The 27,812-nt window shown below is 33.4% G+C and overlaps 1 protein-coding gene across 8 annotated transcripts in view; it reads right to left on the reverse strand.

Moving 5' to 3' along the window:
- LOC145248141 (uncharacterized) overlaps positions 1 to 27,812 on the reverse strand; it is a 568,735-nt gene that overhangs the window by 57,110 nt on the left and 483,813 nt on the right. For 4 of the 8 annotated variants that reach the window (XM_080109957.1, XM_080109954.1, XM_080109959.1 and 1 more), the window contains 6 exons: positions 25,266 to 25,377; positions 22,954 to 22,997; positions 18,680 to 18,835; positions 14,573 to 14,737; positions 8,954 to 9,082; positions 6,831 to 6,854 (listed from right to left, as the gene is read on the reverse strand). In XM_080109957.1, the coding sequence (XP_079966083.1) occupies positions 6,831 to 6,854; positions 8,954 to 9,082; positions 14,573 to 14,737; positions 18,680 to 18,835; positions 22,954 to 22,997; positions 25,266 to 25,377 (630 nt within the window). The remainder of the gene's footprint in view (positions 1 to 6,830; positions 6,855 to 8,953; positions 9,083 to 14,572; positions 14,738 to 18,679; positions 18,836 to 22,953; positions 22,998 to 25,265; positions 25,378 to 27,812) is intronic. The other 4 variants (XM_080109960.1, XM_080109956.1, XM_080109961.1 and 1 more) reach the window with 1 other exon arrangement.

Raw genomic sequence — 27,812 nt, forward strand, 5'->3', positions numbered from 1 at the left:
TAGAAATATAGAGGAATGTGAGAAAGATAAAAAAAGATATAAAGAAAGCGGGCGTGAAAGAAAGAGAGTAAGAATATTCGGCAGTGTTTGTTTGTTTGTTCTGTTTTACGGCATATCAACCACTTTGGGGTCATTTAATGCCGAAAGGTTCGTTATGTTGTGTTAAATATTGGTTTGTTCTTAAGGTTTTTCTTTTTTTTTTGGGGGGGGGGTCTTTCCTTATATTTTTGAGTATATTTTAGTTTCTTTCAGAAAATTGATAATTTTTTGGGGATCAATCTTGTTTAATATTGTTTTCAGATTTTTTTCTTGGTAATACTTTGTTCGGATTTGTTCAAGGTCAATGCAGTTTGTCAGTATATGGTGTATTGTGTAGGGTTCTTGACACGTTATACAGTTTGGTGTCTCCTCCCCTTTTAGTAGATGTGAGTGGGTGATGTGAATGTGACCTATTCGCAGTCTGGTCATTACTACCTCTTCCTTTCTTGTTAACTTTTTGGTGTTTCTCGTTCCAATATTTGGTGTTATTTGGAATAGTTTGTTTTTGGTGCATGAGCTCCAGTTTTCTTGCCATTTTCTCTTCAAAAATGTGTTTATTTTAGTCTTTAGGTCTGTATAGGGGATTTTTCCACTTATGTGGTTTTGTTGCAGAGTTTCCTTTGCTGCCTTATCTGCTTGTTCATTCATGTATATGCCGATATGGCTTGGTATCCAGCAAAAGATAATGTTTTTTTTCATGGTTATGGCATCTATTTTGTTTAGCAATTTTGTAATAAGTGGGTTTGTCATTTTTTTTTCTTTTAGAGATATGAGTATTGAAAGTGAGTCAGTAAATATGATATATTTTTGATGGTCATCATTGGTTATTATATTCAGTGCCAAATCTATGGCTGTTGCTTCTGCGCTGAAAATAGAAGATTCGTTTGGGAGCCTTTTCTTTAGTTTTATTTTTTTGTGGATGGCTGCGCATCCTACTTTATCTCCATCTTTTGATCCGTCAGTGTAAATTTGTGTATATTCTTTGTATGTATTCTGGATGATAAGTAGTTCTTCATGGAAGGTTGATGGGTGGGTTTTCGTTTTGGGATATTTATTTAATTTTAATATTATGTGTGGTTGTTTGATCATCCAGGGTGGAGTTTTTGATTTGTTATATTTATGTATTTTTGTAATGTCCATTTGGGCTTCTGTGAGAAGGTTTTTTATCCGGAGGCTGTAGGGCTTGATGATATTTTCTTTCTTGTTGAAGAGATGTGTGTATTGTGGGTGGAGGGTACATTGGTATGCAGGATTTGTTGGACACGATACCAGCTTTAGGTAATATTGTAGCGCTAACTTTTGTCGTCTTAGAATCAGTGGAGGCTCATGGGCCTCTATATAGAGGCTTTCTACTGGAGAGGTTCTAAATGCTCCCAAGGCTAATCTTAATCCTTGATGATGGATTGTATTTAGTTCTTTTATGTAGGACTTCCTTGCTGCTCCATAGATGAAGCATCCATAGTCCATTTTAGATCTGATTAGAGTTTGGTATAATTTCAATAATGTGACTTTGTCTGCACCCCAATCGGTGTGTGCTAGGACTTTGATCAATTGCATTGTCTTTTGGCATTTTGCTTTTAAATATTTTATATGCGGTATAAAGTTCAATTTTTTATCGAATATAATACCTAAATATTTATGTTGGTCGGTGAGTGGGATGTTCTTGTTATCCAGTTTCAGGTTGGGGTCGTGGTGGAATTTTCGTAATTTGCAAAAGTGGATGCATTTAGTTTTTTCCTCTGAGAATGTAAATCCATTTTCTATGGCCCATTTGTTTATTTTATTCAGACAGAGTTGTAGTTTGCGTTCGGCTGTTTGTATATATTTAGATTGGTAGTATATAAGTAGGTCGTCCACGTATAGGGCGTTTTCAATTCCTGGGTCTATGTTTTTTATGATATTGTTTATTTTAATGTTGAAGAGGGTGACAGACAGGATACTGCCTTGGGGGACCCCCATTTCTTGATCTTTTTGGACTGAATAAGTGTTGTCCATCCGTACTTGGAAGTTTCTATTTGTTAAGAAATTTCTGATAATTTCTGGCATTCTACCCCTAAGTCCTAGTTCATACAGGTCTTTTTGGATTCCGTATTTCCAAGCGGTGTCATACGCCTTTTGCATGTCAAAAAAAATTGCTATTAGATGTTCTTTTTTTGCAAATGCTTCTCTTATGCGTGTTTCCAGTTTTATTAAGTGATCGGTGGGGCTTCTATTTTTCCTGAAACCCGACTGGCTTTCTGTAATTAGATTTTTGCTTTCCAAGTACCAATTTAACCTTTCGTTAATCATTCTCTCAAAAGTTTTGCACAAACAACTAGTTAGTGCAATGGGTCGGTAGTTTGTTGGGTTTGTATGGTCTTTTTTTGGTTTGGGTATTGGGATTACTGTTGCCTGCTTCCAGTTTTTTGGAATGTTGTTAGTTATCCATATCTCATTGTAAATTTGTAATAAGTAGTCCAGTGATGGTTTTGGTAGTTTTTTGAGGAATTGATAATGGATCTCGTCGGGGCCGACTGCTGTATCGGGAGATTTGTTTATTGCCTCCTCTAGTTCTGCACTGTTGAATAATTGATTGTAGTTTTCTTCATTTTTTGATTTGAAGTTTATTTTTATTTTTTCTTCATTTTTCTTTATAGCTTGGAATTTTTTATTTTGGTTTTTTGATGATGAGTTCATTGAGAATTGTTCTGCTAATTTATTTGCGATATTTTGTTTGTCGGTAATCTTTGTGTTGTCGCATATAAGGTGTTTAATAGGGTTCTTTGTATTTTTTCCTGCTATTTTTCTGACCATCTCCCATACTTTTTTGGGTTTTGTGTTTTGATTAATTTTTGTTACATAGTCTTTCCACGAGTTCCGTTTTGATTCTTTGATAGTTTTCCGTGCTTTGGCTTTGCTGTTTTTATAGGTGTCCAAATTTTCTTTCGTTGGACTGTTTTTGAATTTCCTTAGGTTTGCACGTCTGGCTCTTATAGCTTCTTTGCATTCTTTATTGTACCAGGGTTTGTTATATTTTGTAGTAGTGGAACTTTTTGGTATGTTCTCCTCGGCTATTGTGAGTAGGGTGTTGCTGAAATATGTGATGTGTTCTAAGTCAGGATTCGCTTCAGGTATTAATCTGTATTGACATGTATTTTGGAAATTTTCCCAATTTGCCTTTTGTAAATTCCAGCGGGGTGTTTTGTCTTCTGGCTTGGGATTCTCGTTTTCTATTATGATTGGGAAGTGGTCACTTCCGCATGTATCCTTATGTGTTCTCCAGCTATAATCCATGTATATAGTTGGGTCACATAGTGTTATATCGATTGCTGATAGGGTTCCCGTTGGTGGGTGCATATATGTATTCTCTTTGTTGTTGAGTAGGCATAGATCATTTTGGTTAATTATTTTTTCTATGGTTTGGCCTCTTTTGTTGTTTTTTTTACTGCCCCACCATATATTGTGACTATTGAAGTCTCCCAACAGTAGAAAAGGTTTAGGTAGTTGTTTGATTATATTGTTTAATTCTGTTTCGTTTATTGTTTCATTTGGTGGTATATAGAGTGAGCATAGGGTTACTGTTTTGTGTAGTGTTGCAGTTATTGCAACAGCTTGCATATTTGTTTTTAAGTTCACTTTGCTGTGTGGAATGTTTTCGTTTATCAGTATTGATGATCCACCGGTGGCTTTGCATGATAATTTGTTTATGTGGTTGTATATTGAGTAGTGTTTTATGTTAATTTTGTCATTTTCTTTTAAGTGTGTTTCCTGTAGGCAAATTATTGCAGGACATAAGGATTTGATAAGTATTTGCATTTCTTCGATATTAATTTTTAATCCTCTTATGTTCCACTGTAGGATTTTGTTAGTCATGGTTTATATTTTCTTTTGGTTTTGGACTGTTGGTGTTTATGTCTACGTCCATAGTTTCGATGTTAGTTTGGGTGTTTCTTTTGGAAGTGGATGGTCTGTTTCTTGTTTCTGGTGAGAGGCTTTTTTTGGGTTTTGGTCTGGGACTTTTAGATTTACTTTGTCTTGACTGTCTTTTTTGGCTACCAGTTTCAACTAGTTCAAATTTATTTTCATTTTCAATTAATACTAATTCTGTTTTTTGTTTGTCATTTTGTTTTTGGGGGGTAGTTTTTTTGTTGTTCTGTTCTATTTCCATTTTTTCTGTTGTTGTGTGTTTATTTTTAACATCTGTTTTTGTCCTTGTTAGTGACTTGGATCTTTCACGTTTTGATAATTGAGGAGGTTTCATTTCTTTAGAGATTGATTCCTCAATATTGATGGAAGTTTTTCTGATTTCCTTTGTTTCGTTTTCTTTTATACTGGGTTGTTCGTTTCTGACTTTTATTTGGCTGTTAGAATTTATTTTCAGTTCTGATAAAAAAGATTTTAATTCTTCAAGTATGTTCTTTAGTTCTTTTGCTAGGTTTGCAATTTCTGGAGCAAGGTTTAGTTCATTGTAGTTGTACATTTTGTTTGCTTGTTGGGTTATTGTGGCATATGAGTTTTTGGTGCGATTTGTGACTTCTTTGCGGGCTTCTTGGAAGGTTATATTTTTTTGATATTTGATTGTTATTATTTCCTTCTCTTGCTTATATATTTTGCACTGTTTTGAGTGAGAGTGGTGCTCTTCTTGACAGTTTGTGCATTTGGTTTTATTTGGACAGTCTTCTTCATCGTGGTCTGGGTTTTTTTCACTGCAGTTTCCACATGTGAAGAATCTTAGACATTGGTCTTTATTATGTCCAAACTTTTGGCAGTTGTAGCATTGTAAAGGTTTTGGAATGTATTGTTCTATTTTCGTTCTTTCATAACCTATATTGATGGTATCTGGTATTTGAGGATAATTGAATGTTAATATATAAGTGTTTGTATATATTACCTCTCCTTTTTTTTTAAATGTGATTCTTTTTACATCTGTGACCCCTTGGTTTTTTAGTTCTGTTTTGATTTCTTCTGTTGTGCAGACGGAGATTTCCTGGTTTTTTATGACTCCTTTGGAGTAGTTTAGTGTTTGGTGTGGATAAGCTTTGATGTTTGTTTCATGCAATTTTTGTAGTTGAAGTAGAGTTTTGGCCTGTTTTTTATTTTGTACTTCTACCAATATGGTACCATTCCTTAATTTTTTGACATTTTTAGGTGTTATTTTGCTTGATATTACCTTTTGGATAATGAAGGGTGACATTTTAGTTAACGGTATATTAGACGTTGCTTCTAGCACGATGAATCTTGGAAAGTTTGTATCTTCATTGTCGCTGTCAGAGTCTATTTCTGTGTGTGGTCTCTTGGATTTTTTGGCATTCATAATAATTTTTGAAAAATTCATCAGCCATGCTCCCCACCCTCCTCGGAGCCCCTTATGGGGAAGAACTATGAGGGGGTAAATCCCATTCGCCTCGGTTCTCCAGGGCTACATAGCTGGTATACTCAAACATGGGGAGGTTTCCAAGCATTCACAATATATGGTTATGCCCACCCAAGTATGGGATTTCCCTGTATTTTTATTATTCCTGATGGTTACCTTTTTCCCAGCTTGATTGACCCTTCAGCCATCGCTTATTAACTCAGTTTATTGTTTATGTTGAGTGTTAGTGTGTTTTTGTTTGGATTGTCTGAATTAGTGCTTGTCATGACCAACCGATTGATTGGATCGGGCCTATCCAACCTCCCGTCTAGCCTAGTAAGGGCCAAAGTGGTGTGTTGTAGTATCATGTTATTATTTCCTAGGCATGTTCCACTCAACCACCAGGATCCCGTTCTTAATGCATTACGGGTTGCCACCAACGGTCAACTGGTGGTCCCATTGAAGGATTTTTACCCTCTGCAGGGGGGCAGTTGGTATGTTCTATCGCCCTACCAACTAGGCAAAAAAAAAAAAAAAAAAAAAAAAAAAAAAAGGGGTGAGGAGGTGAAGGAAAAAGAAAACGAGGGAGGGGAAGGGGAGGAGAATGTTGTTTTTGTTTTTGTTTTCGCAGAACATGACTAAGTTTTGCAAAAGGGAATAAAAAAACAAAGACATCTATGTAGGTGCGTTTCATCTCAGGAAGTCAGTAGACAGCCTGATCTGATAGCACCAGTATTCGGCAGTGACAATGGACAAAAGCAGAACAAACTGAAGCATAAACAAATGAAAAATACTTCTGCATTACACAGACGGCGCCATTTTTTTTACGTTTCAGTAAACTGTCGCTAGGTGGTGCTTATCCTAATTCAAATTGTTTATAATTTAAAAATTATAATGCATTGTTGACCTTCAATAGGTACCACACGCACAATAAATAAAATAAAAAACTATATTTTGTTACAGCGACAATTTTACTTTAATTCATAAAAAATGTTTCAGAAAAATTATCCAATATTGATTTAATTCGAAAAAGGTTTCATTTAAATTATTAAATTGTTCGGGAGAAAAAAAAATCAAATGTTATTTTAATTCCAAAAAAAGTCCGGAAAAAAAAATGTTCCAATGTTGATTTAAATCGGAAAATGTTTTATTAAAATTATATTTTCTTACGCAGACTTTACAATAAATGTTTTTACAGTTAGACACCGATACAAATAAAATACGTTTATGAGTCAAATTACAACACACTAATGTGAGAATCTGATTATATATTGATACATTTTTATACAATAAATGTTTTGGTTTTTAAATATTTTTATGTTTAGAAAAAAAGATCTTGCTTGTTTTTTGCTGTATTATTTGACCAAGAAGAAATTGGAGTTATCGCCCTTTAACAATGGCGCCGTCTGTGCAATACAAAAGTGCGAAATGAAAAATGAAATGAAAATAAGAAACTCACCGAGGCGATGTAAATGCGTCTGGTCTGGGCGAAACAGGGATAATTGACATGAGAAAGGCATTCAAATATTAGGCAGGGAAAGACAGTTAACGGAAAGAGACATGTTTAGGGGAATAGGAGGAGACATGCAAAGCTGGAGGGAACATGCCCTAAAAATACATGGAAAAACAAACAAACAAACAAACAAAAAAACGGAAGACATTTCCAGAGACAAAACTAAATAAATAAATAAATTAAAAAAATAAACACATAAAATAATTAAATATAAATAAAATTAAAGTATTTAATTAATTGAAAAAAATATTTAGATAAATGGTTAAATAAATTAATAAAATAAATTAATACAAATATGGATTCAAATTAAAAGTAAATTACACAAGTAAATCATGAGTTGTCTCCCCATGTGATCACTACTTCTTGAATAATGTAATAACTAGGGCTGTGACAACAGCATATTCTTTTTATTGTTTTAACTCTTGAGTATATATCCGTTAATATATGTTTTTTATATAGACTGATCTGGTTCTCAGCTTATTAACTGTGTCTTACTGTGTCGGATATATACTCAGGAGTCAAAAGAATAAAAAGAATATGCTGTTGTCACATCTCTAGTGATAATAAAGAATCATAAGTTTTATTGGATTTGAGAAACAAAAGAGACCAGATTTAGATATTTATAAAATAGTTGGATTCGTTTTTTTTTTTTTTTAATACGATGATATTGTCAGTCTTTCTCAGAGGTTGAAATTCAGAGTTCTCCTGGAATCACAGGTGTTTGTTTTGCATAAATAATCATTAATCCTGTCTCTTACTGGATTCCGTGGGAAAATATCTACTGAGTGTCTCTTCGATATTTATCAAAAATTGCACTTTTTCACGAGTTGGTGACACTTTGTCGGTTCTAAAAAGTAAAGATGGAACGATTCCAATATTATTCTCGTTTCCAATACAATTACCGATTCCGATACACTCATCTATTTAGATTCAGATTCTTAAAAAAATTCTAAATATTTAGTTGTAACGTTGTTTCTATGTAATGGCAATTCTCTAGCGATTATTATATTAAACCTAATATATAGCTGTGAGATCAAAACTATATATATATATATATATATATATATATATATATATATATATATATATATGACTTGGATTCCATCAACTGAAATCGAACACCAAAACATTTTTCGGATTACTGTGCCCCGCTCCCGTAATATGGGAATATATATTAACATACACTTGTTGTGGAGGATATATGTACAGTTTAGTTTTACTACTAATAAAAAAATATTAAATATGTATCATTCTATCATAAGTACCAACAAGGGACAATCAGACTTTTCGCAAAGACAAATAAAAAAACAAACAAACAAAAAACAAGCAAACAAAGAAACAAAAAAAAAACACTCAAAAGCAATTAAAAGAATCGTTTTTAGCATCGGGAAAATCGCACTTTTTCTTTTCGATTCGAATATCATTAAATGTTCCGATTTTTCCGATTCCATTATATCGCCACAACACTACTAAAAATCAACCCGACAAGTAGCAAAAACCACACAGTAGAGATAACTAGATGACGGAAAACCTTCTACTCAAATGGCATCCAAGTCATATATATATATATATATATATATATATATATATATATATATATATATATATATATATATATATATATATATTAGTTTTGATCTCACTACTATATATTCGGTTTATTACAATAATCAATAGAGAATTGTCTCTATAATAATAAATACGTAATCTGCATGAATTAAAGTATATTTAAGCGTATCTTACGACTGGGCAATGTCCGGCGCCCTGCTAGTATAGTAATAAATAGCGCTCATTCTCTCTAAAATAAAAACAAATGTATTATTTATATTTTCCATAATTTCTGATAAACCATATAACGATCTGCGTCATTCCAAAATGCAAAAGAATCAGACATGTCTCACATGGACGCAATACACGTGCAGGTGTTCGAGCGAAAGTCGCGCATGAAATTTGGTAGAGAATAGCGCACTTAGAGGAAGTTAGATCATAAATTTACATCAGTAAACCCAGAAATAAAAAAGAGCGCCACGGAATGTGACTCATATTTTCGATGGGAAGTGAGTACTTACTTGAAGTTGAGCCCATGAGTTTTGTAAACGGATCAGCAGCATTTCTGTATCCATGACGAAGGCCAAAGTGCCGACAGGAACTGACAAAGCCACAGATTGGAGTTCTTCTTCATTACGGAATGTCACAACCTATAAAAAAAAACAATTGTACACACACGTTATATCAATTTTAAAAGAAACACCATACCCTGGTACTTTCGACGAAACGTTTGTTCTAGCGCAAAAAATGATTTAGATTAAAATTATGTATCTGTGTTCGTTTTTTTGGTCCCCCAACAAAAAGAGGGTGGACCTGTAAATTCACCCTTGTCCGTTCATCTGTCCGCACTTTTCTCAATAACTACGCATTGCAATTTTTTGAAATTTTGCACAAACATTAAACATTATATGAGTAAAAAAAAGTAACAGAACGGATTATCCGGGAAAACTCCGGTCGCTCCCCACCCCCCTAGTGGTGCCTTTCGGGTTAAAATTGCTAGAATTGACATTTTTGTGCTTATGAAAAAAAAAGAAATTGATGCCTTGGATTTTTATAAAACTTTCTGAAAAATTGTAACTAATTTCTATATACTTTCATTTGTCTATACTTCGCGATAACTCTTGGGTGTACCCCAGGGGCTCTTTAGGGTTAATAAAAACACTATTTTTGGGTCTATTTTACTATATTTATCCAAAAATTTCTCTGTACGTTTATTTAGCAGTTTTGCATGGTGCTGAACTCAAATTTAAATATGTTAAGGCCTTGGGGACTTTGGGGGCTAAATGCGGGTGGTGGTGGGGGGCAAATGATGGACTTTGTCATTTTTTCTTTTTTGCATGGTGCAGAACTCAAATTTACATACATAAAATTTATATTAAGGTCTAAAACTGCACCGTTTGTCCATTTTCACCAGGATTTGATGTCCCTTTGGGACTTTTGGGGCTAAATGGGTGGGGGGATGCAAATGCTGAACTTAGTCATTTTTATGCCTCGTTCACTGTGCACTCACGGGGGACCAGGAATGCTTCACTTGTTTTTCTTGAAGTTACAGAAGATAAAAAAAGCCAATGTGTAGAAAATAAGCCCGGAATAATTTCCAAAAAAACAAACAAAAAAAAAAAAACCCTATTAATTTAAAAAAAGGAGAATTTTTTTTTAAAGAAAAAACAAAGTATTTTCACTTTAACAAAAGAAATTCAAGCAAAAACAAAGTATGAATACGCAGGATAATTAGAAACATGTTTTCGTTGTTTATTGGTTAAAATAAATATAAATAATATATATTATAGAAATTCCAAATCCAAAATAACAATTTTTTTCATCTAAAATAAATTCTTTGCTTAAAGCAATCGTGCTTAACAGCCCTATGGACTGCTACCGACGATGGATTTTATATCTTCGACGGGAAAGATGATTTAAAAAAAGAGAAAATTTTCAAAGCCTGATAAAGTCTTGTTAAAGTCGAAAGCTTTTCCATTCTTTAAGATAAATAATTTATTAAAAAACAAACAAACAATAACACGCCATTTGGCTTTCTAATACTTTAATTCAAATACGAAACGATGTTTTTAAAGTGCCAAAATTTTATCTTATTAAATGATTTACAACACATAATATTCGTCCTTTCTTTTGTAATGATTGCCTTTTTTAAACTTTATAAAAAGCTAGCAGGGACACACGCCGTTGCCCAGTAATGGATTAAAATCACTGTCCTGTTTCACCATGTTCAGGACATCAAATAACATTTTTACTGTCAACTTTTAGCAGCAAGGACTTAAAATTTGTGTCATATATATATCCTGTGTCATATATATATATCCTGTACCTCTATAAGGCCACCATTCGCCCATGTATGGAGTATTGCTGCCACATCTGGGCTGGTGCATCTGCTACTAGTCTCTCGCTCCTTGACAGGGTTCAAAAGAGAGTCGCTAATCTGATAGGCCCTGAACTGGCATCTAAGCTTCAGCCTCTGTCCCATCGACAAAATGTTGCATCCCTCTGCCTGTTCTACAAGTATTTTAGTGGTGAATGCTCTGATGAACTGCAATCACTTGTGCCCCCACGACGCGAGCACCCTCGACAAACCCGACAGGCTACTAGATCCCACCCCCACACTGTAGAGGTCCCTAGATGTAAAAGATCTTTTTACTCCAATAGTTTCTTCCCCAGAACCGCAAGACTCTGGAATTCCATTCCAGGTCCCTGCTTCCCCAACAGTACTGACGTGCAGAAGTTCAAGTGTAACGTGAACCGACACCTTGCTGCCCAAATCCCTACATAGTACCCCAGTAGTTGTTGCCCCTGATAGTAGCCCCCTACACCAAAGTGGCAATTTGCCTTGTTTGGGGTGAAAATGTAATTAAAAAAAAAAAAAAAAAAAAAAAAAAAAATATATATATATATATACTTTAACGTATTGAATTGAATTAGATTATAGGTTAGTGAATCTAGGGGTTTCAAGTGTTATAAAATACTGGAAGGATGGAAATATTCATATAAGACAATCCGAGTCAAATAAAATTGCTCAATATACTAGACAGAGCAAATAAAATTAGAGTATAAATGTTCGAATTTCATTTAAACTTAAATTATACCATCATACTTTCTTCAAGTATGAATTCTGTATTTGGATGCCAAATATCATATCCTTTTTTTGCTTCAACGATCATTCCCTTTCTCTATGTCCCTTAAATACATTTCATCTTTAATATTTTCTCTCTGTGTGCTATTTAGCAAAATAATTGCGAACTAATATTAATATTTTGCTAGTGTTTTTTCTCTGAGGAGATGGACTTATATTGAAAATCCATGGATTAAGGATTTTAATTAAAACATTGTATTCTTCAGTTCAAACAATAAATTTGTATTTATTTTGAAAAGTGATTGTTTTTAAATGAAATTTGAACATATTTACTCTCTCTCTCTCTCTATATATATATATATATATACATACATATATATATATATATATATATATTAGTGGCAGAAGCAGCCGTATAGCGTAATGGTGAGAAGGTCTGATTTATTTGGGCAGTTGCCTGTCTAGCCGCACTAATCAGCTGTGAAACAGCGAAACAGTACTGTATGTGGATAACTATAATGCTCTCTATCTTGGGTTGAGCATTTCGGAAAGTGATATACAAATTGCCATTAGCATATAAAGCGATGCTCTTTGTGTAAACAAATCGAGCGGAGGCATTTTGGCGATGTTAAAACTAAACATTATTAAATTCATTTCCCACAGAGCAGCAGCCGTATAGCGTAATCGTGAGAAGGTCTGTCTGTCATTTGGGCGGTCAGATTTCGATCCTGGCTTGAGGCAGTTGCCTGTCTAGCCGCACTGATGAGCTGTGAAACAGCGAAACAGTACTTTATGTGGATGACTATATATATATGTATATATATATATATGGTTAAATTTTATTAGAATCTAATACATTTAACTGAAGTTGTAAGGGTCATTCTGTGCCATATTTAACTTGGGGAATACGTCATACATTCGGGAGTATACGTCGTAAATTCGGAGGTGTTTTATATACGAGTATACGAGTCGAATAATCTTAAAAATAGCGTATATTTGAAGTATCAGGAAGAGCTTGGTCCTCTTAAGAAGTATTTTGAGATTCGGGTCCACTTTCATGTTACATGTGTATAGACTTTAAAACTTCATGTAACCTTTCTTTATATGGAGAACACATGCACAGACATTGGAATATGAATGTAAAAATTTGGAATTAAATTCTGTACAACAAATTTTATTTTTTTTACTTTATTACAATTCTTTTGAATGATATCATATGCATATATACACATGAACATGAAACTTTTTCTTTGTTTTGGATTATGCCGCCATGTTTTTCATGACCCTTAATTATACCACCATGTTTTTTATGACCTTTAATTATACCACCATGTTTCTACTTTTCTTCATTGAGCCTGACTTCATCTTAGAAATGCCTTTTTAATTTTTTTTTTTATAAATTTTCATGCAAACTTTAATTTTCAATTCATGTGCTAACCAGAAAAATTTATAGACTGCCTATAAATATTATTTTGATAAATACCTTTCTCTGAGAATATGAGCCATTACTTGAAACTTCATGGAATAAGGAAATTCTTTTCAATCTTTGTATTCATTGTTGAAACAAATTTGTTGTAAAGTTTTAGTTTACAGAAATTAATTCCAAATTTTTATTCATACTACTGCTCTATTTCGAATATTGAGTTTTTTCATCTAGTTGAGATTGTCTTATAAATATCGATATTAATATGTACATGGACTTTAAGCTTATAGCATCATACAATCTGTAATTTGAAATTATTATTTTTTCATATATATATATGTGGGTGTGTTTTACCTTAGGTAAATATATGTTTTTATAAAATAAACCAATATTTATCTGTTTAAAATAAAAAAAAAAATCGATGTTTTACGTCTTAGGAATATATTTTTCTTCGTCCCATAGTGTTAAAACGAAGGAAAATAGCAGTAAAAATAAGGTCGTGTGTTTTTCCTCAATGGTTATGTCTTCGACTATCCGAGAAGCACGCGTGGTGCGCGTTAAGTGAATTAGATTGTCTTCCCGTGATATAAGTGTTATTTAAAATTTAAATTGAAGTATTATGCTGTACGTTATAAGCCTATATATATATATATAACTATAACTACTTAATTTACTCACATAAAATTAATATACGAAAGTATAGATTTATGCGTAAACTTTAAGTATTTACTTCAAAAGTGCTCAATACGTAGGTAGAGCTAGTTAGTAAGTTATAAAATGTATATGGCGATTAAGCTACACTGAATATTCCGCGTTTCATCAACTCTAGGATTCTTCAGGCTTATGCCTTTCAAAACTCGATACTATGACCACAAAAGTACATTCAACAATAAAAATACCGTATGAAAACAACACTAGCGAATAAATACTGGGAATTCAAGGAAAGAGGACATTCGCCGGTAGTCGAATGGAAAATAATAAGACAAGCTACCACGTGTAGGGACCTAGACGACCCATGAAGATTATGCCTTCATGAAAATTTGCTATCCTGTACTTTAAAGAACCCCAACATCTATTAAACTGTAGAAGAGAAATAGCAAACAACTGTATTCACAAGATAAAATTTACTCTAGGATAGCGATACAAAATAGTTTTAAAACTAACAAAAACAATAGAAAATAAATAAATAAATTAAATAAACATGAATATAGATAAACGATCACACATATATGTATGTATATATATATGTGCACATATGTGTGTACACATATATATATTTATATATAAACTAACATTAATAAAATTAAAAAAAAAACACTAACCTAGATTTAAAAAAGATCAAGAAACTAAATATCCAGGCTAAACAGAGCACACACAAAGGATCAGGTCAAGCAGAGGTCAAATAGGCCTTTGTCCGATAAATGCATGCTCATTGGCGCGGTGAATACTAGAAAGCTGATTGGCTAACTAAAATTTCAATAGAAGATGCGCATATAAAAGCGACAAACAACCACAGAATTCGCGCATAAGCCTGAAGAATCCTGTATTGAAAAAAGAGTGGATCATTCTACTGCTCTAATTTGATTTTCCTTTGAAAAATCGTTCATTAATTAATTGACTGTCAATACTCACGCCATTTGAAATAGTTGATGATCTGTCATTGTAAGTGGAGCTACTACCAGACCTTGATGGACCAGGTGGGCCGGGCGGGCCTGGTCTTCCAGGTATCGATAATCCAGGGCGGCCAGGCAGACCAGCCGGTCCGCGAATACCGATGCCAGGTTCTCCTTTAGGACCCTATTTAAATAAAAAAGAATTTTAAGTAAATAAAGTAAAAATAAAGGAATAGATAAAATTAGGATATATACACACAGATATTGCACTTTCTAACATAAAAGACTGAAAAATTACACTTTGTCAATGTTTGCATTTCCAGCTATTCTCTGTAAATATGAGATAAAAAAATCCAAAGATACATATTATCTTTATATCAAAATCTACTGAAATAATAGAACACTAAATAAGAAAAATTGATGATGAAAATGAAAATTACAATATTTTCTAACCATCGAAAATTCAAACAAGAAATTATATATAAAAAAAAATATTAACCCATGAGTTTTCAAAGATAGACTTTTTTCATCATAGGATGGATATAAAAAGAATGTATCACTGATTAGCATAAATGTGAAAATATCAAAAGTATATGAAATACTTTTAGTTAACAAATATATATACAACAATTATAAGATTATCATTTTCGATGACTTATCATAGGATGCAGAATTTGGTTCCAGATTAATTTCAAGAAACGGGACAAGTCTGAGTATCGTGACTTGCTATTTGCTTTTACGCTTCCTCTCACCACTCAGAATATCTTCTTCCAGTAGCTAGAAAAGAGCGAGCGTTTTTATTCGCATGAAGAGATATATAGCTAGTATATATATATAATCGAATCTTCCGACCGGCAGTAATCGTGTCACTCTGCACTGATGACTCCCCAAAAAGAAGGAAATATTAATGTATGTAGGTATTTAAAAATTATTATAGTAATAATAATGGCAGCCCCTTTAAGAACTCTGTTCTTTTATAGTTGAAATGAAAGTCGGTCATTCAAGCTCACATGTTGAGATCATAATGTTAAAAATAAATGTTTAAATTTCAACGATGCTTCTCGCGGTTGAGGTTGGCTGTGAGGCTATGTTTCTGGCTAATGAAATCAGAGACGGCTTCGTGGCCAGGTTCGAATCTCCAATTGGCAGTAACCGTGTCACCCTGAAAGGATGAAACACTAGTGTCTGTAGGTATTTAAAAATTGTTATAGTAATAATGATCTCAGCCCCTTTAAGAACTAGGTTCTTATTGTAGGTATTTAAAAATTATTATATATCAGTGGCGCCAAAAACAAAGTCCGCACTTGTCATTTTTTCCAAACCCGCAAATTGAATATAAACTGTTTAAACAACCTATACCTCATCTGATTCACCTTTGGGTCCGCGGCTCAAAGATCCAAGTGTAGTATCTGTTCCGGCAGATGCTACACTAAAAGCTACATGTGCGGGCAACCCCACGTATCAGACTATTGCTCGAGGCAATCAGTTTTGGTCAATATAGGGAAACTCTTCATACCAATTGTCACTATCCAGTCCTTCCCCCCATCGGGGAAGTTGTTTCTCCCCTTCCCCTTACTCTCCATATTAAAAAAACGGCCTTGTGCCTACTTTGCTCAGTGGGGAAGCAAATAAATAACCTCATTTAACCCGCCTTTCATTCCTCTAAAATTTTTCTTGTTCATATTTGACTTTTAATTGAAGTATCCTAGTGTTCACGTCGATTAAAAAAAAATTAGCTCAAAATCGAGAAGGCAAAAGGAAACTCCGCGCAATGGAAAATTGTTATTTAAATGTGAGTTTAGAACATTAATGCAACAAAAAATGCAACAGAAACACAATAAACTAGTTATTATTTAGTAGCACAGTCCTTCTGAAATTTGACAGCCTGCAAACTTTGTGGCTTCTCTTGAATTAGTCTGCGTTACATGTTACATACTCCCTTGGGATCCTATTTCTGAATATTCCAGGAAATCAGAAATAATCCGTGTGTCGAGAGGAGCATGCGCTAGACATTTTTTTCAAGTCGGTTTCTATTTAATCCATAGTTGGGACCCTAACAGGTACTGCCACTCCGGGTCAGATGGAACCTGGGAGCAATGGCAATTAAAGGGTAGCTCCACACTCCCCAAAGCCCGCAAGCTGGAGTCTCACCATCGGATATAGTTTAAGGTCATATTCAGGACCGTTTCCACTGAAGAGTTTAGTCTGCATGTATTTCCCCGGTCGTCGCCGTCGTTGTCGCAACCACAAAGCCACATAAATGAGATCGCAAGAGACCCGGATAAAATGGAGTTTCGTTTCCCACCCAGAACTTGTATGCCTCGCCCATGATGATAGAAACCAACTGTTTAATAACAATTTTCCCATTTAAATGAGGGAGAGGAAACAGCAACTGATTCCGTAGAATTTGAAGTCGACGTAACAAATTCCATAATCCCCGACGGTATTAATTAGGTCAACTAGAAAATCTATAATATATTTACACATAAATCAAGAAAGCAATAGAAAGAAAGTTATTCCCAGAGGAGTTATTTATTTAGATATCCACCCCTTCCCGAAAATTGTTTGCACAGTATAAATAAACTTTAATTGATATTTGAATGTTTCTACAAGTTTCAGTCAGAAACGTCCAATAGATTTTGGTTAGTCGCTATTAAATGATATGCCGGGACACTTTGGTATCCCTCATACCCACAGGAATATAACCCCCGTCCCCCGATTTTTATCTGTAAATTAATCTGAAAGATTATGCCTATAAAAACAATCTCGAAACTGAACCATGCGTTTACTTTCGCCAGCCTCATAAGTATAACTTTCCCTGTTTTGTTCTTTAGTCCTCATATTCCATTAGAGATGTTATTGACAAAAGGGGAAGAATTGCTGTTTGTGTTTTGATCAATTTATCAATATAGCATTTATCGGTAGCTAGTTTTTTCCTCTTGAAGTGGTATATTTTTAGCTCTTACATCAAGTAGCTTCATATCCTGTCTGGAGCAATTCCTATAAATTAAATGAAACGGGCATTGCAGTTTAAATCAGGTCAATACCTGATGCCGAAGTTAGTAACAATTTTGCACGTCGTAGCTTGATGTATTTATTTTTAAATGATGAAAAAAAGACTGTTGGGCATTTATGTTTGGGAGATAATGCGTAAGTCAGGAATTGGTTGAAGTCTATTTGTACGAACAAATTTATTAACGATTCCATATTTTTAGAAGATGAGTTCACTCTAAAAAAAAAAGAAAAAGATGGCAAGTTTGTTTGTATAAGTTTGTTTCTTTGTTTGTTCATTCGTTTTTATTTTATGACTTCGGGAAAAAAAATAATTGTATTTGATATGTACCGTAAAATGGATACATTCGTTTGAAGTCGTCGAATTGTCTTAGCGAAGGTATCGGAATCTCAACTGACATGTATCAGCGATCGGAGTGAATGGCCAAATAATGGCGCGAATCACCAATTAGCTGCTAGTGGCTATTTCCAAACGCGCCACTCTACTGACACGTGGTTTTGCTCGACCAATCATATTCATTTCTATCTTTCAGTATCCTCATTAAGTAATGGGAGATACTGCAAGTGTGTGCATTCTACAAGGATGCTTATGCGTACATAAACACGATTGATGAACGAGGATCTTACGTTAATGAATGCGATTCCAAATTTTGCGACGGTATCCTTTAAAGCACCCACGCACCCTCGTTTAAGTTTTTTTGTGGCTCACATGTAAACATTTCGATTTTTGCTTATGAAAATCCGTTTAGTGGTTGTTAAACAGGATTATGTAAACGCGAAATACGAGATAAAAAACAATAAGGCTTCGCTCTTTCCTTTTAGCGGAAGGAAGAAAGATAAAAGACTACGGAAATTGAAAGAAAAAAAGAAACAGGTTCTCTCTCTTCTTTTAAGGAAGGTAAAAAGATTAAAAACAAACAAAAAAAACGGAGATTAAAAAATAAAGAAAAACTGGCCTGCCCCTTCCGCAGAGAGGTAGAAAATTAAAAAACAGAGACTAAAAGTAAAAAAAAAAACAAAACAAAAACAAAACCGCTCCTCCTCTTTTGGGGAGGAGGTGAAAAGATTAAAATAACCCAGGAATTGACAAAAAGATGTAAAAATACAAACTTACCGTAAGTCCTCGGTCGCCTTTAGGTCCTTGTGGTCCATATGGTGTCCCGCTTCCATCAGTGATAGCAAAGTTTCCGGGAAGACCTGGCGGTCCTGGGGGTCCAGGACGTCCCTCTGGTCCATGCAAACCTGGTAAACCAGCTTCCCCGTCTCTACCCTAAAATATAAGAAACACAATATAAAATGGCGTTCTTAGCTATTTATAATAATTCATTTGGATTAAACAATGCATCTTACACATTTCTAATTCTATTACCACATCGATAACAAAGAATTTGAAAACGAGGTTCACCACTATTGGATTGTTTTTCTTTCGAAAATTTTAAAACTTTCGTAGGTCAGCGTGTTATGCAATTTAATGAAAAAGTTTTGACAATATCAGCGGTGTTCTGAGATAATTTTTTGAATTAAAGATAATTTGTCGTTTGGCTTATTGGTTTTAAAGAATTCAGTTTAATTTATTGGATAAAAAACTCTATTTCAAACTATTTTTGCTGCTAATCGTTGCTATAGATATACAGACGCCATCCTCAAATATGGTTGTAACTTCACGTTTCACCTTTATTGCTTCAGCACTTTGTTTTATTTTTGATTTCGAATATTTCGACGACATTATCTTGTATATTGAAGGGGATAGCTCCCGATTTTTAGTTAGAAACGAATTAATTAGGATCAAATATTATTATTATTATTATTAAAGGAGCATTCTGGAATCGAACGCAGTTATCGGAAATTAAAACGAATACATACTGCTAGAGAAACGATTCCAGGAATGCAGTGGCATTATCCATTGTAGTGGGGAATGCAAAATTAGAATAAGATGATACAAAAATAAAAAAAGCGGCAAACAGAAAGCTGGGTTGGTTAATTTGGGTCGAAGCAGGAATAATGGAACAATGAAATTAAGGAATGTCCTTGTGTTGCCAGGACGCGTGTTGGATGCATGTGTATGGGATGCGCATGTTTGGGTCGCGTGTTGACGTCACATAGAATTAATATATACGTTTAGTTCAGTTAAGTCAGAGAGTTCGAGCGGCAGTGCGAGTCGGAGAAGAGTCCGAGTTAGTCCGGCAGACTGACAGAGTTAGGCGCAGTTCCTTAGGAAGCAAAGGGAAAGAAAAGACAACACAATGTAGCAACTTAGCCAGGCATCAGATTTCCCATCACCAGTTGGAAAAATAAATGTTTTCTATTTGTCATCTAAGCCTTTTGTCTTGGTTCGTCATTTCAACCGCAGGGTAATGTGTTTTGTCTTTCAAGTTTATATGTATCATCACGCTGCCCTAGTCTTGTATAATAAACTTTGTATGTAAAAAACTCTTTCAAAAGGTTGACTGTATCCCCCTCTTCAATAATGCATCGCTCCTCATGTTTAAAGACTTCCATTACACATCTCCACTGTCTACCTCTTCTATTATAAATGTCGTCTCGTCCCCGTTATGTGTACCCTCTATACAACAATCTGAATTGGAATTCATAAAAGATATATATTGAAGAGTGAAAATCATAAATTCGTTAAGTTTTACTCTCATTTAATACTGATGATGATTTTCTGAAACACGGAGAAATATTGGGGTTTGAATTTGGAGCATAATTTAAAAAAAATAAATATGACCGTAAAGTTTATATTCTACTGAATTGATATATAAATATCATGTTACTATTTCATATATACAAACTTATATTATAACATAATATATTTCGTATATTTGTACGTATTCATTACAAAACTGGTCAGTGCGCAAGTATATAAGAAACAGTATGAAAATATTATGACAAGTAACGTGTTTTATAAATTTTCTTATAAATAAAGCAAAAAATCCATAGCATACTTATATATATATATATATATATATATATATATATGTATGTGTGTGTGTATGTATGTGTGTGTGTGTGTAGAGAGAGAGGTTATGTGTTCTTCAACGTTTCGTCTTTATTTCGAGACTTCCAAAACGAAATGTTGATAGACACATAACTTAATTTGTTCCCTTTTTATTTCTCCATTTTTTCGGAATACCATTCCATTATTCTCATATATATATATATATATATATATATATATATATATATATATATATATATATATATATATATATATATATATATATATATATATATATATGAGAATAATGGAATGGTATATATATATATATACTCTCGTGGATATTCTTGGCCGGATGAGATGATTTTTCCTGGCAGGGTGGTCACTGAAACATGTTTGCATATGTGTAGCCATTAGTTATCACATCCAATATATATATATATATATATATATATATATATATATATATATCTATATAGATAGATTCAGCCACTCTGATTAGTCGTAGACGACAAAACACGTATCGGTGGATAATGATATTTTAATAATATATATATATATATATATATATATATATATATATATATATATATATATATATGCAAGCACGTCTGATTGAACGCGACAGAGTTTGTTTTTTCCAACTTTTGTTGATATTTTTTCCATTCGTCCAGCGGTCTTTTTTTATTTCAGCTGGCATATGTATAAAATGACGCCCAAAAGTTGTTGTTCAGCCATATTCTACTCAAGCGCTTTCTATCAGTGCATCCGATTATCACCAGGAGCGATTGTTTTTTCGTTTTCTTTCTTTTTTTTTTTTTTTGAGGCTTGGTGTATTTATAATTTTTCTTTTTTTGTTATAAAGGTGGGTACAGGATGGTTAAGGGCGAATTATTTTTATTTTTAATTTTGATTTCCTTATTTTATAGTTTATTTATTTAGTTTCTTGTCAGTTATTAAATACTGTTAGTATATTTGTCCTGGTATTAAATGAGATCTAGTTAAAAAGGGCTGTGTGTTTTTTTTTTTTAAATAAATATGTTTTCTAGTAATTTAAGTCGTCGTGTGCAATTGTTAAGGTATTGAATTTTAGTATTGTTAGTTAAGATATTTCTAATGTCGGCCGACTGTAGGTTTTTATCATGGGATGTTAGGTGTTGTTTTAAGACGTTATTGTCAGTTAAATGATAGCGTCGTTTTATGCTATACTATCAACGAGATCCGACGTTGCCTGGGATCGAATCAGGATCAACGATCTTCTTACTCTTCTATATCTTATTGTAATCGAAATTTGTAAAAGAACCTACTGTTGATTTTATAAAATTATTTTTTTTATAACAAAACGGATTGAATTAAAAGTTAAAATGCAAAAATCATGTATCAAGGCTCAATTGTGCTCTAAACAAAAAGATTCATTTCGAACGCGTTCCTGTCATATCAAAGAGCCCATTGTTGGTTTTATATGCCGGGTCTTTCTGCTTGTGCGGTTATAAAACTTCTCAAATACACATGTGATATTAGGATGAACCGGGTGTTAACTGTATTCAATAACGCCTGTTCGTTCTTTCATCGGATCTGCTCGATTATCGATTATCAATACTTATCGAAGACACTCTGATACAAAACCTATATAAGAACACAGTCAGGCACATAAAGTAATATTTTTAAGAAAGTAAAAAAACAACAAAAAACATCGGCCCAGTCGTTTAGGAGTCTATAGGGAACGAACACACGCACACACACCCACACAAGCAAAACCCATTTTATATAATAGAAGAGATAGAGATGTATGCTGTAGCACAAGGAAAGTTATCACGTGGTCAGGAGATGACGAGGTGAAAACGACTAGCCGTCATAGTTTACAAATATATATTTTTTATTTTTCCTCTTTTCTTACCACTCTCTTCAATTTCAATCTTTTATTGCTTTCTCTTGAATCACTCACTTAAAACATTCCCATTTGCCTTATCCGTTATTCAAAAAACATCTATAATTCTGTTTTCCCTTTCCTTATGGATTACCAATGGATTTTACATGGACTGATTTCGGATTTTACCTTCTTATTCATTAGATTTTTACCATATCCTTTTTCTCCCTTTTTCACGTTTCCTGTTTTCTTAATATCTTTTAATCCCTATAAACTGTCACTAACTGTTAATAACTTTTTTGATGCAAGTATGATTCATTTCATATTTGTAGTTTTTAATGCATTAACCTGCAGATTTTATTGTATATTTTGTAAACCTCTTTGCTCTGATGAGAAGAATTGCATTGTCGAAACTCCGCGGAATAAGGTCTTTCTTGTTTCTTTGTACTCATTGTAGGAGAATTAAAATTTTGTACAACTTCCTCACAGGTTTATAATGTTTTTTGAAAATTTGCATAAATGTGAAATAATAAGAATTTCATTATATATATAACACATTACTAACGTAAAGTTTAATACTTACTGCTATTCCATCACGGCCTCGGTCTCCCTTTTCTCCTTTGAAAACTACAAAGAAAAAAATATTGAGAATTCTATTATCAAGATTTGGTTCTCTTTTGATTTTGTTTCAATTAAAAGAAATAGCGTGGGTGTTTTATTTCATGTGCATCAAATGTTTTATTTCACGTGCATCAAATGTTTTATTTCACGTGCATCAAATGTTTTATTTCATGCGCATCAAATGTTTTATTTCATGTGCATCAAATGAACAAAAACCAAAGTAGATAGATAAGATGATTCAATTCGCACGTTCAATAATAAAAATGCTTAATTCGCACCATTATATAAACAAAGAAAATTGCTCCAGGAAAATGCCTACTTCGGACCATTACATTGTGATGATGTGGATTACTCAAAATACAGTTTGGATCATTTTACCACACTGCTATCAAAGACAGTCACTTCGGATTTTACCATGCAATGTGGATGTGAATTTTTATATCCTTTTCATTAACTTCCCTTATCCTAGGACATTTATGTACTTAAACAACTTTTAATTGTGATTTTCCATGTCTCACTGACTTTAGCAAATAAGGTGTATTATAATTATTTGCTAATATTTTCTCCTCTGAAGAGATGTTAGACATCGAAATCCTATAGGATAAGGCGTTATAATATTTCAAATGTATTCTTTAGAATAATAAAATCTTTTGATTTGAAATTTAAACAATTCATGTCATGAATTTCTAAATTCATTGAATGATTAAAATTTGATTTATTTGCTCTATCTTGTATATCGAGCAATGCCAGTAATATCTTGTAAAACTTATAATCACAGGTTTCCATACCAGTTGATTGTTAGATAATTTTATTCTGAAGTATATATATATATATATATATATATATATATATATATATATATATATGTGTGTGTGTGTGTGTGTGTGTGTGTGTGTGTGTGTGTGTGTGTATACAGTGATACCTCGGTTGTCGAACGTTTCGGTGGTCGAGCAACTCGGTATTCAAACCAAAAGTTTGAATTTTTCTAGTCTCGGTAGTCGAACAAAATTTCGGAGTTATAACCACCAGCTTCACTTCTAATGTAAACAATCAGTGGTGTTCCTCAATGGAACGTTGTAATTCATTCGTAATACTTTTGAAGTATAGTGTGACGACCCAACCTCACTCTGACGACGTCGCCACGCGAGTCTGAACTTTGCGACGAGATTTATATTTAGAACAGCGTCATCGCAACCTTATTCGACAGTCATACGGTGTGTGAGTTATTTTTAGCATACAATCAGCGTGTTACAAGAACCACACAATTCAATTGGTCGGCCCCGTTTTTGTGTGAGTCGACAAAGAATCTTGAGGTGCCCAAAAAGTAATATAACTGTCAGTAGACTACAATACGTAAATAAACGTATCTCGGGACGACAGTCATTAATTGCGCGGGGAAAAACTTTGTTGTTAAAAGTATCGGTTTTGTGTCGAATAAAGACTTTAGAAACAAAGAAGAAATGCACATTCTCTTACCATTGGATAAAAAGAAAGAAAAAGAAATAAAAGCAGTAAAGCAAGTGCAAAACGGAAAACTGTGCTAACGATGATCGAATTTAAAATGTCACTGATACATAGAGAAATTTAAAAGCGGAATACGGATGTCAGCGCTTGGAAAGGAATAAGAAGTAGCAATGCAATTAAATATATAAAATCCTAAAAGCTTACAGATGAAGAGGAACTTTCAAACTCTGGAACTAATAAATTTTATTTCAGTAAATTTAAAGGGGAAATACCGTTTCGGTTGTCGAATATTTCGGGGTTCGAACAAACATCTGGAATGAATTATGGTCGAGTACCGAGGTACCACTATATATATATATATATATATATATATATATATATATATATATATATATATATATATATATAAATTTGTAATCAAACTTTCAAGATAAACGTTAACATTATTTTCCAGTTCATATATAAATAAACTGCAGAGTCCAGCGACTTCCTTTCTGGTTATCAGAACGAATTTCTACTGATAAATATATAGTCGTTGGAATTTTCATTATATATATATGTGTGTGTGTGTGTGTGTGTGTTTGTGCGTGTGTGTCCTCAAACTAGCTTCACAAATCCAATAACGATAAACCATAAAATGGATCTGACCTAAAACTTAATATGACTGATGAGAAGTGGCGGACGTCTGTGCTCTTACAGAGTGCATTCGATTTTTTATTATCAATTAAATGTTCATTTTCATTTTTTTTCTCATCTCGCCAGAAAAAGACAAAAACAAACAAAAAACCCCCCAGAAAAGTATGAACTTACATCTGAATGAAGTATCAAGGTCGCCTGAGCCTGGATTCGGTAAACCAGATCCTTGACCAGGAGGTCCGGGAGGTCCGGGGGGACCTTCACGTCCCGTATATCCACGGTCACCCTAAATATGAAAGTAAGAGAACAACACGTCAATCACAAAAGATTTTTTGCTATTTAAATCGGATTCGTTACAATAACGAATGATTATGATGATGACGAGAACAGCAATAATAATAATAATAATAATAATAATAATAATAATAATAATAATAATAATAATAAAACAGAAAAAGATTCGTATTATTTGGATTATTTCGACTGCCTGTTTCCTCTTCAGTGTTATTTTCACAACGATTTGGTCTATTTAACCTCCGACCTTCCTCAGGTGCATCTCTCTCTCTCCCCCCTCTCTCTCTATATATATATATATATACATACGTACAGTAATAACTAGCAATATATAATGATATACATAAAACTATTAACCCTTTATGACCTGAACTATGATGTAAACGATTAAATCTATATAATTATAAAACTCAAATGAACTTGTAACGATGTATGAAACCCACTTTCCGGTTTACGACATCTGGTTGCGCATGCGCGCATGACCTGCGCACCGAAATATTAACGTTATTATTTCGAAATTATTATTTAACATGGGAAGAGTGAGGTTTAAAATAACTTAAACGTAATACAGAAATGAACGATGTAAAAAAAAAAGCAGACAGTATTAACAATTGTTTATTTGGATAATTTAAACGCAAAAAAATAAACAAAAGAACAATTGGGACGTAGAAATATTAACGTTATTATTTCGAAATTATTATTTAACATGGGCAGAGTGGGGTTTTAAATAACTTAAACGTAATACAGAAATGAACGATGTAAAAAAAAAAAAAAAGGAAGATATATCAAAATCTGAATTTAACTATAATAAGTATTATGGTATCTGTTCAGTGCACATTTACCTATAAGTATGGCCAACCACTTATAATTCAATAACTGTAAAAATTTTTTCCCAAAATAATCAATTATAATCAACAGAACGACCCAGAAATCTATCTATATTCTTTTTTCATTTTAATATACTTTCATAGAAATGTTTCTGTTATGTCAAAAAAACAAAAGAAAAACAAAAACTATTTTCTTTACGTCACAAGTGTCACGCTCATACATGAATTCCATAGCTAATATAACATACTGACCCAACGGATCACGGATAGTCTAGTATACAATTATTATTGATTTTAGCTGATGGCGGTATACTGAATGTAAGCAATGGACAGTTGCAATCTGGAGGTCTGACATCTACCTCGATACTGAACTAATCAATTCCTACTTTATGCTATTATCGTCATTTATTTACAAGACTGGACGAATTAGTTCAACCAGGTCATAAAGGACAAAGACTTCTAAAATGCATACTAGAATTGTTCGCAAAGAGCTGTAGCGTAGTGGATAAAGTACTTGGTGAATTCAGTTATTAGTTACATGTTTTTTGAATGTTCAATGCTTAGCGCGGGCGACACTAAAAAATACAATTACCAATTACTTTGGACTTATAGCCAGTTATGGCTGACGGAATGAGAGCATGTTATTACCGTTCGAAATTCCGTGCAGATTCACGAGTTTGACAATATGCACCCAAAAAGTTCGGCGGTTACTTAGACCGAAATATTATAAAAAATAACATTCCGAATAATACGAATAACCATCTTCACAAAAGAAAAAAAAAATCTTTGTATTTGCCTATTATTATTTACTTTAAACTAATGCGTATACTGTCTGTTTATTAACTGTTGGAAATAAATGGTTTTAATTTTTCTCTACAGAGATAAAATAAAATATGACTGGTTTTCTAGTTTGCAAAAAGAGTCCCTTAATAAAGGAATTATTTTTGTGGAGCTCTATTGTCGAAAAAATGGAGGTTTCCAGTTAGCATAAAAACCATACTCTTCTGTAAAAAAAAAAAAAAAAAAAAAAAATGAGTACTTTCGGTTATCAACATCGAAAACACATGGAATAGAAAAAAAATAGAAACAGCATGTGGGTTCAACCGGCTTCCTCTAAAAGAGGAAGTTCCATGAAAGTATGAACATCCCAAACGGCCCCTAATCGCGGGTATGTCTTGGTTAGAGGAAATTATGACATTAGGTATTTTTCAGCTATTGCAGGGAGGTATCGACGTCCTCCTACGTACGGCGCCTGGAATTCCCAAATTGGTCACCCATCTGGTGCTGAATAGGCTCAATGTTGCTTAACTTCGGTGATATAACAAGCACCTTCGTGTCAACGTGATTATGCCGAACAAAAAAAACAAAACAAAACAAAAAAAACACACATACACACATGCCAACAAATGCATAGTTTTACTTTCAACACGACATACTATCTTGCGTTGACTCAATCTGTAGAGCACCGGGCACCCATTACTGGGGTCCTGGTTCCGAATCTCGGTCTGTTTTACCATACTGATGAATCGTAGAGACAATGAAATACATGCTTGTTGGTAACTATGTTGGTACTTTTTTATGATGGCAAAACAAAATGAGG

Source organism: Euprymna scolopes, chromosome 26 (genome assembly GCF_053919585.1).
Source record: "Euprymna scolopes isolate OS-2025 chromosome 26, ASM5391958v1, whole genome shotgun sequence".
Classification (NCBI taxonomy): domain Eukaryota; kingdom Metazoa; phylum Mollusca; class Cephalopoda; order Sepiida; family Sepiolidae; genus Euprymna; species Euprymna scolopes.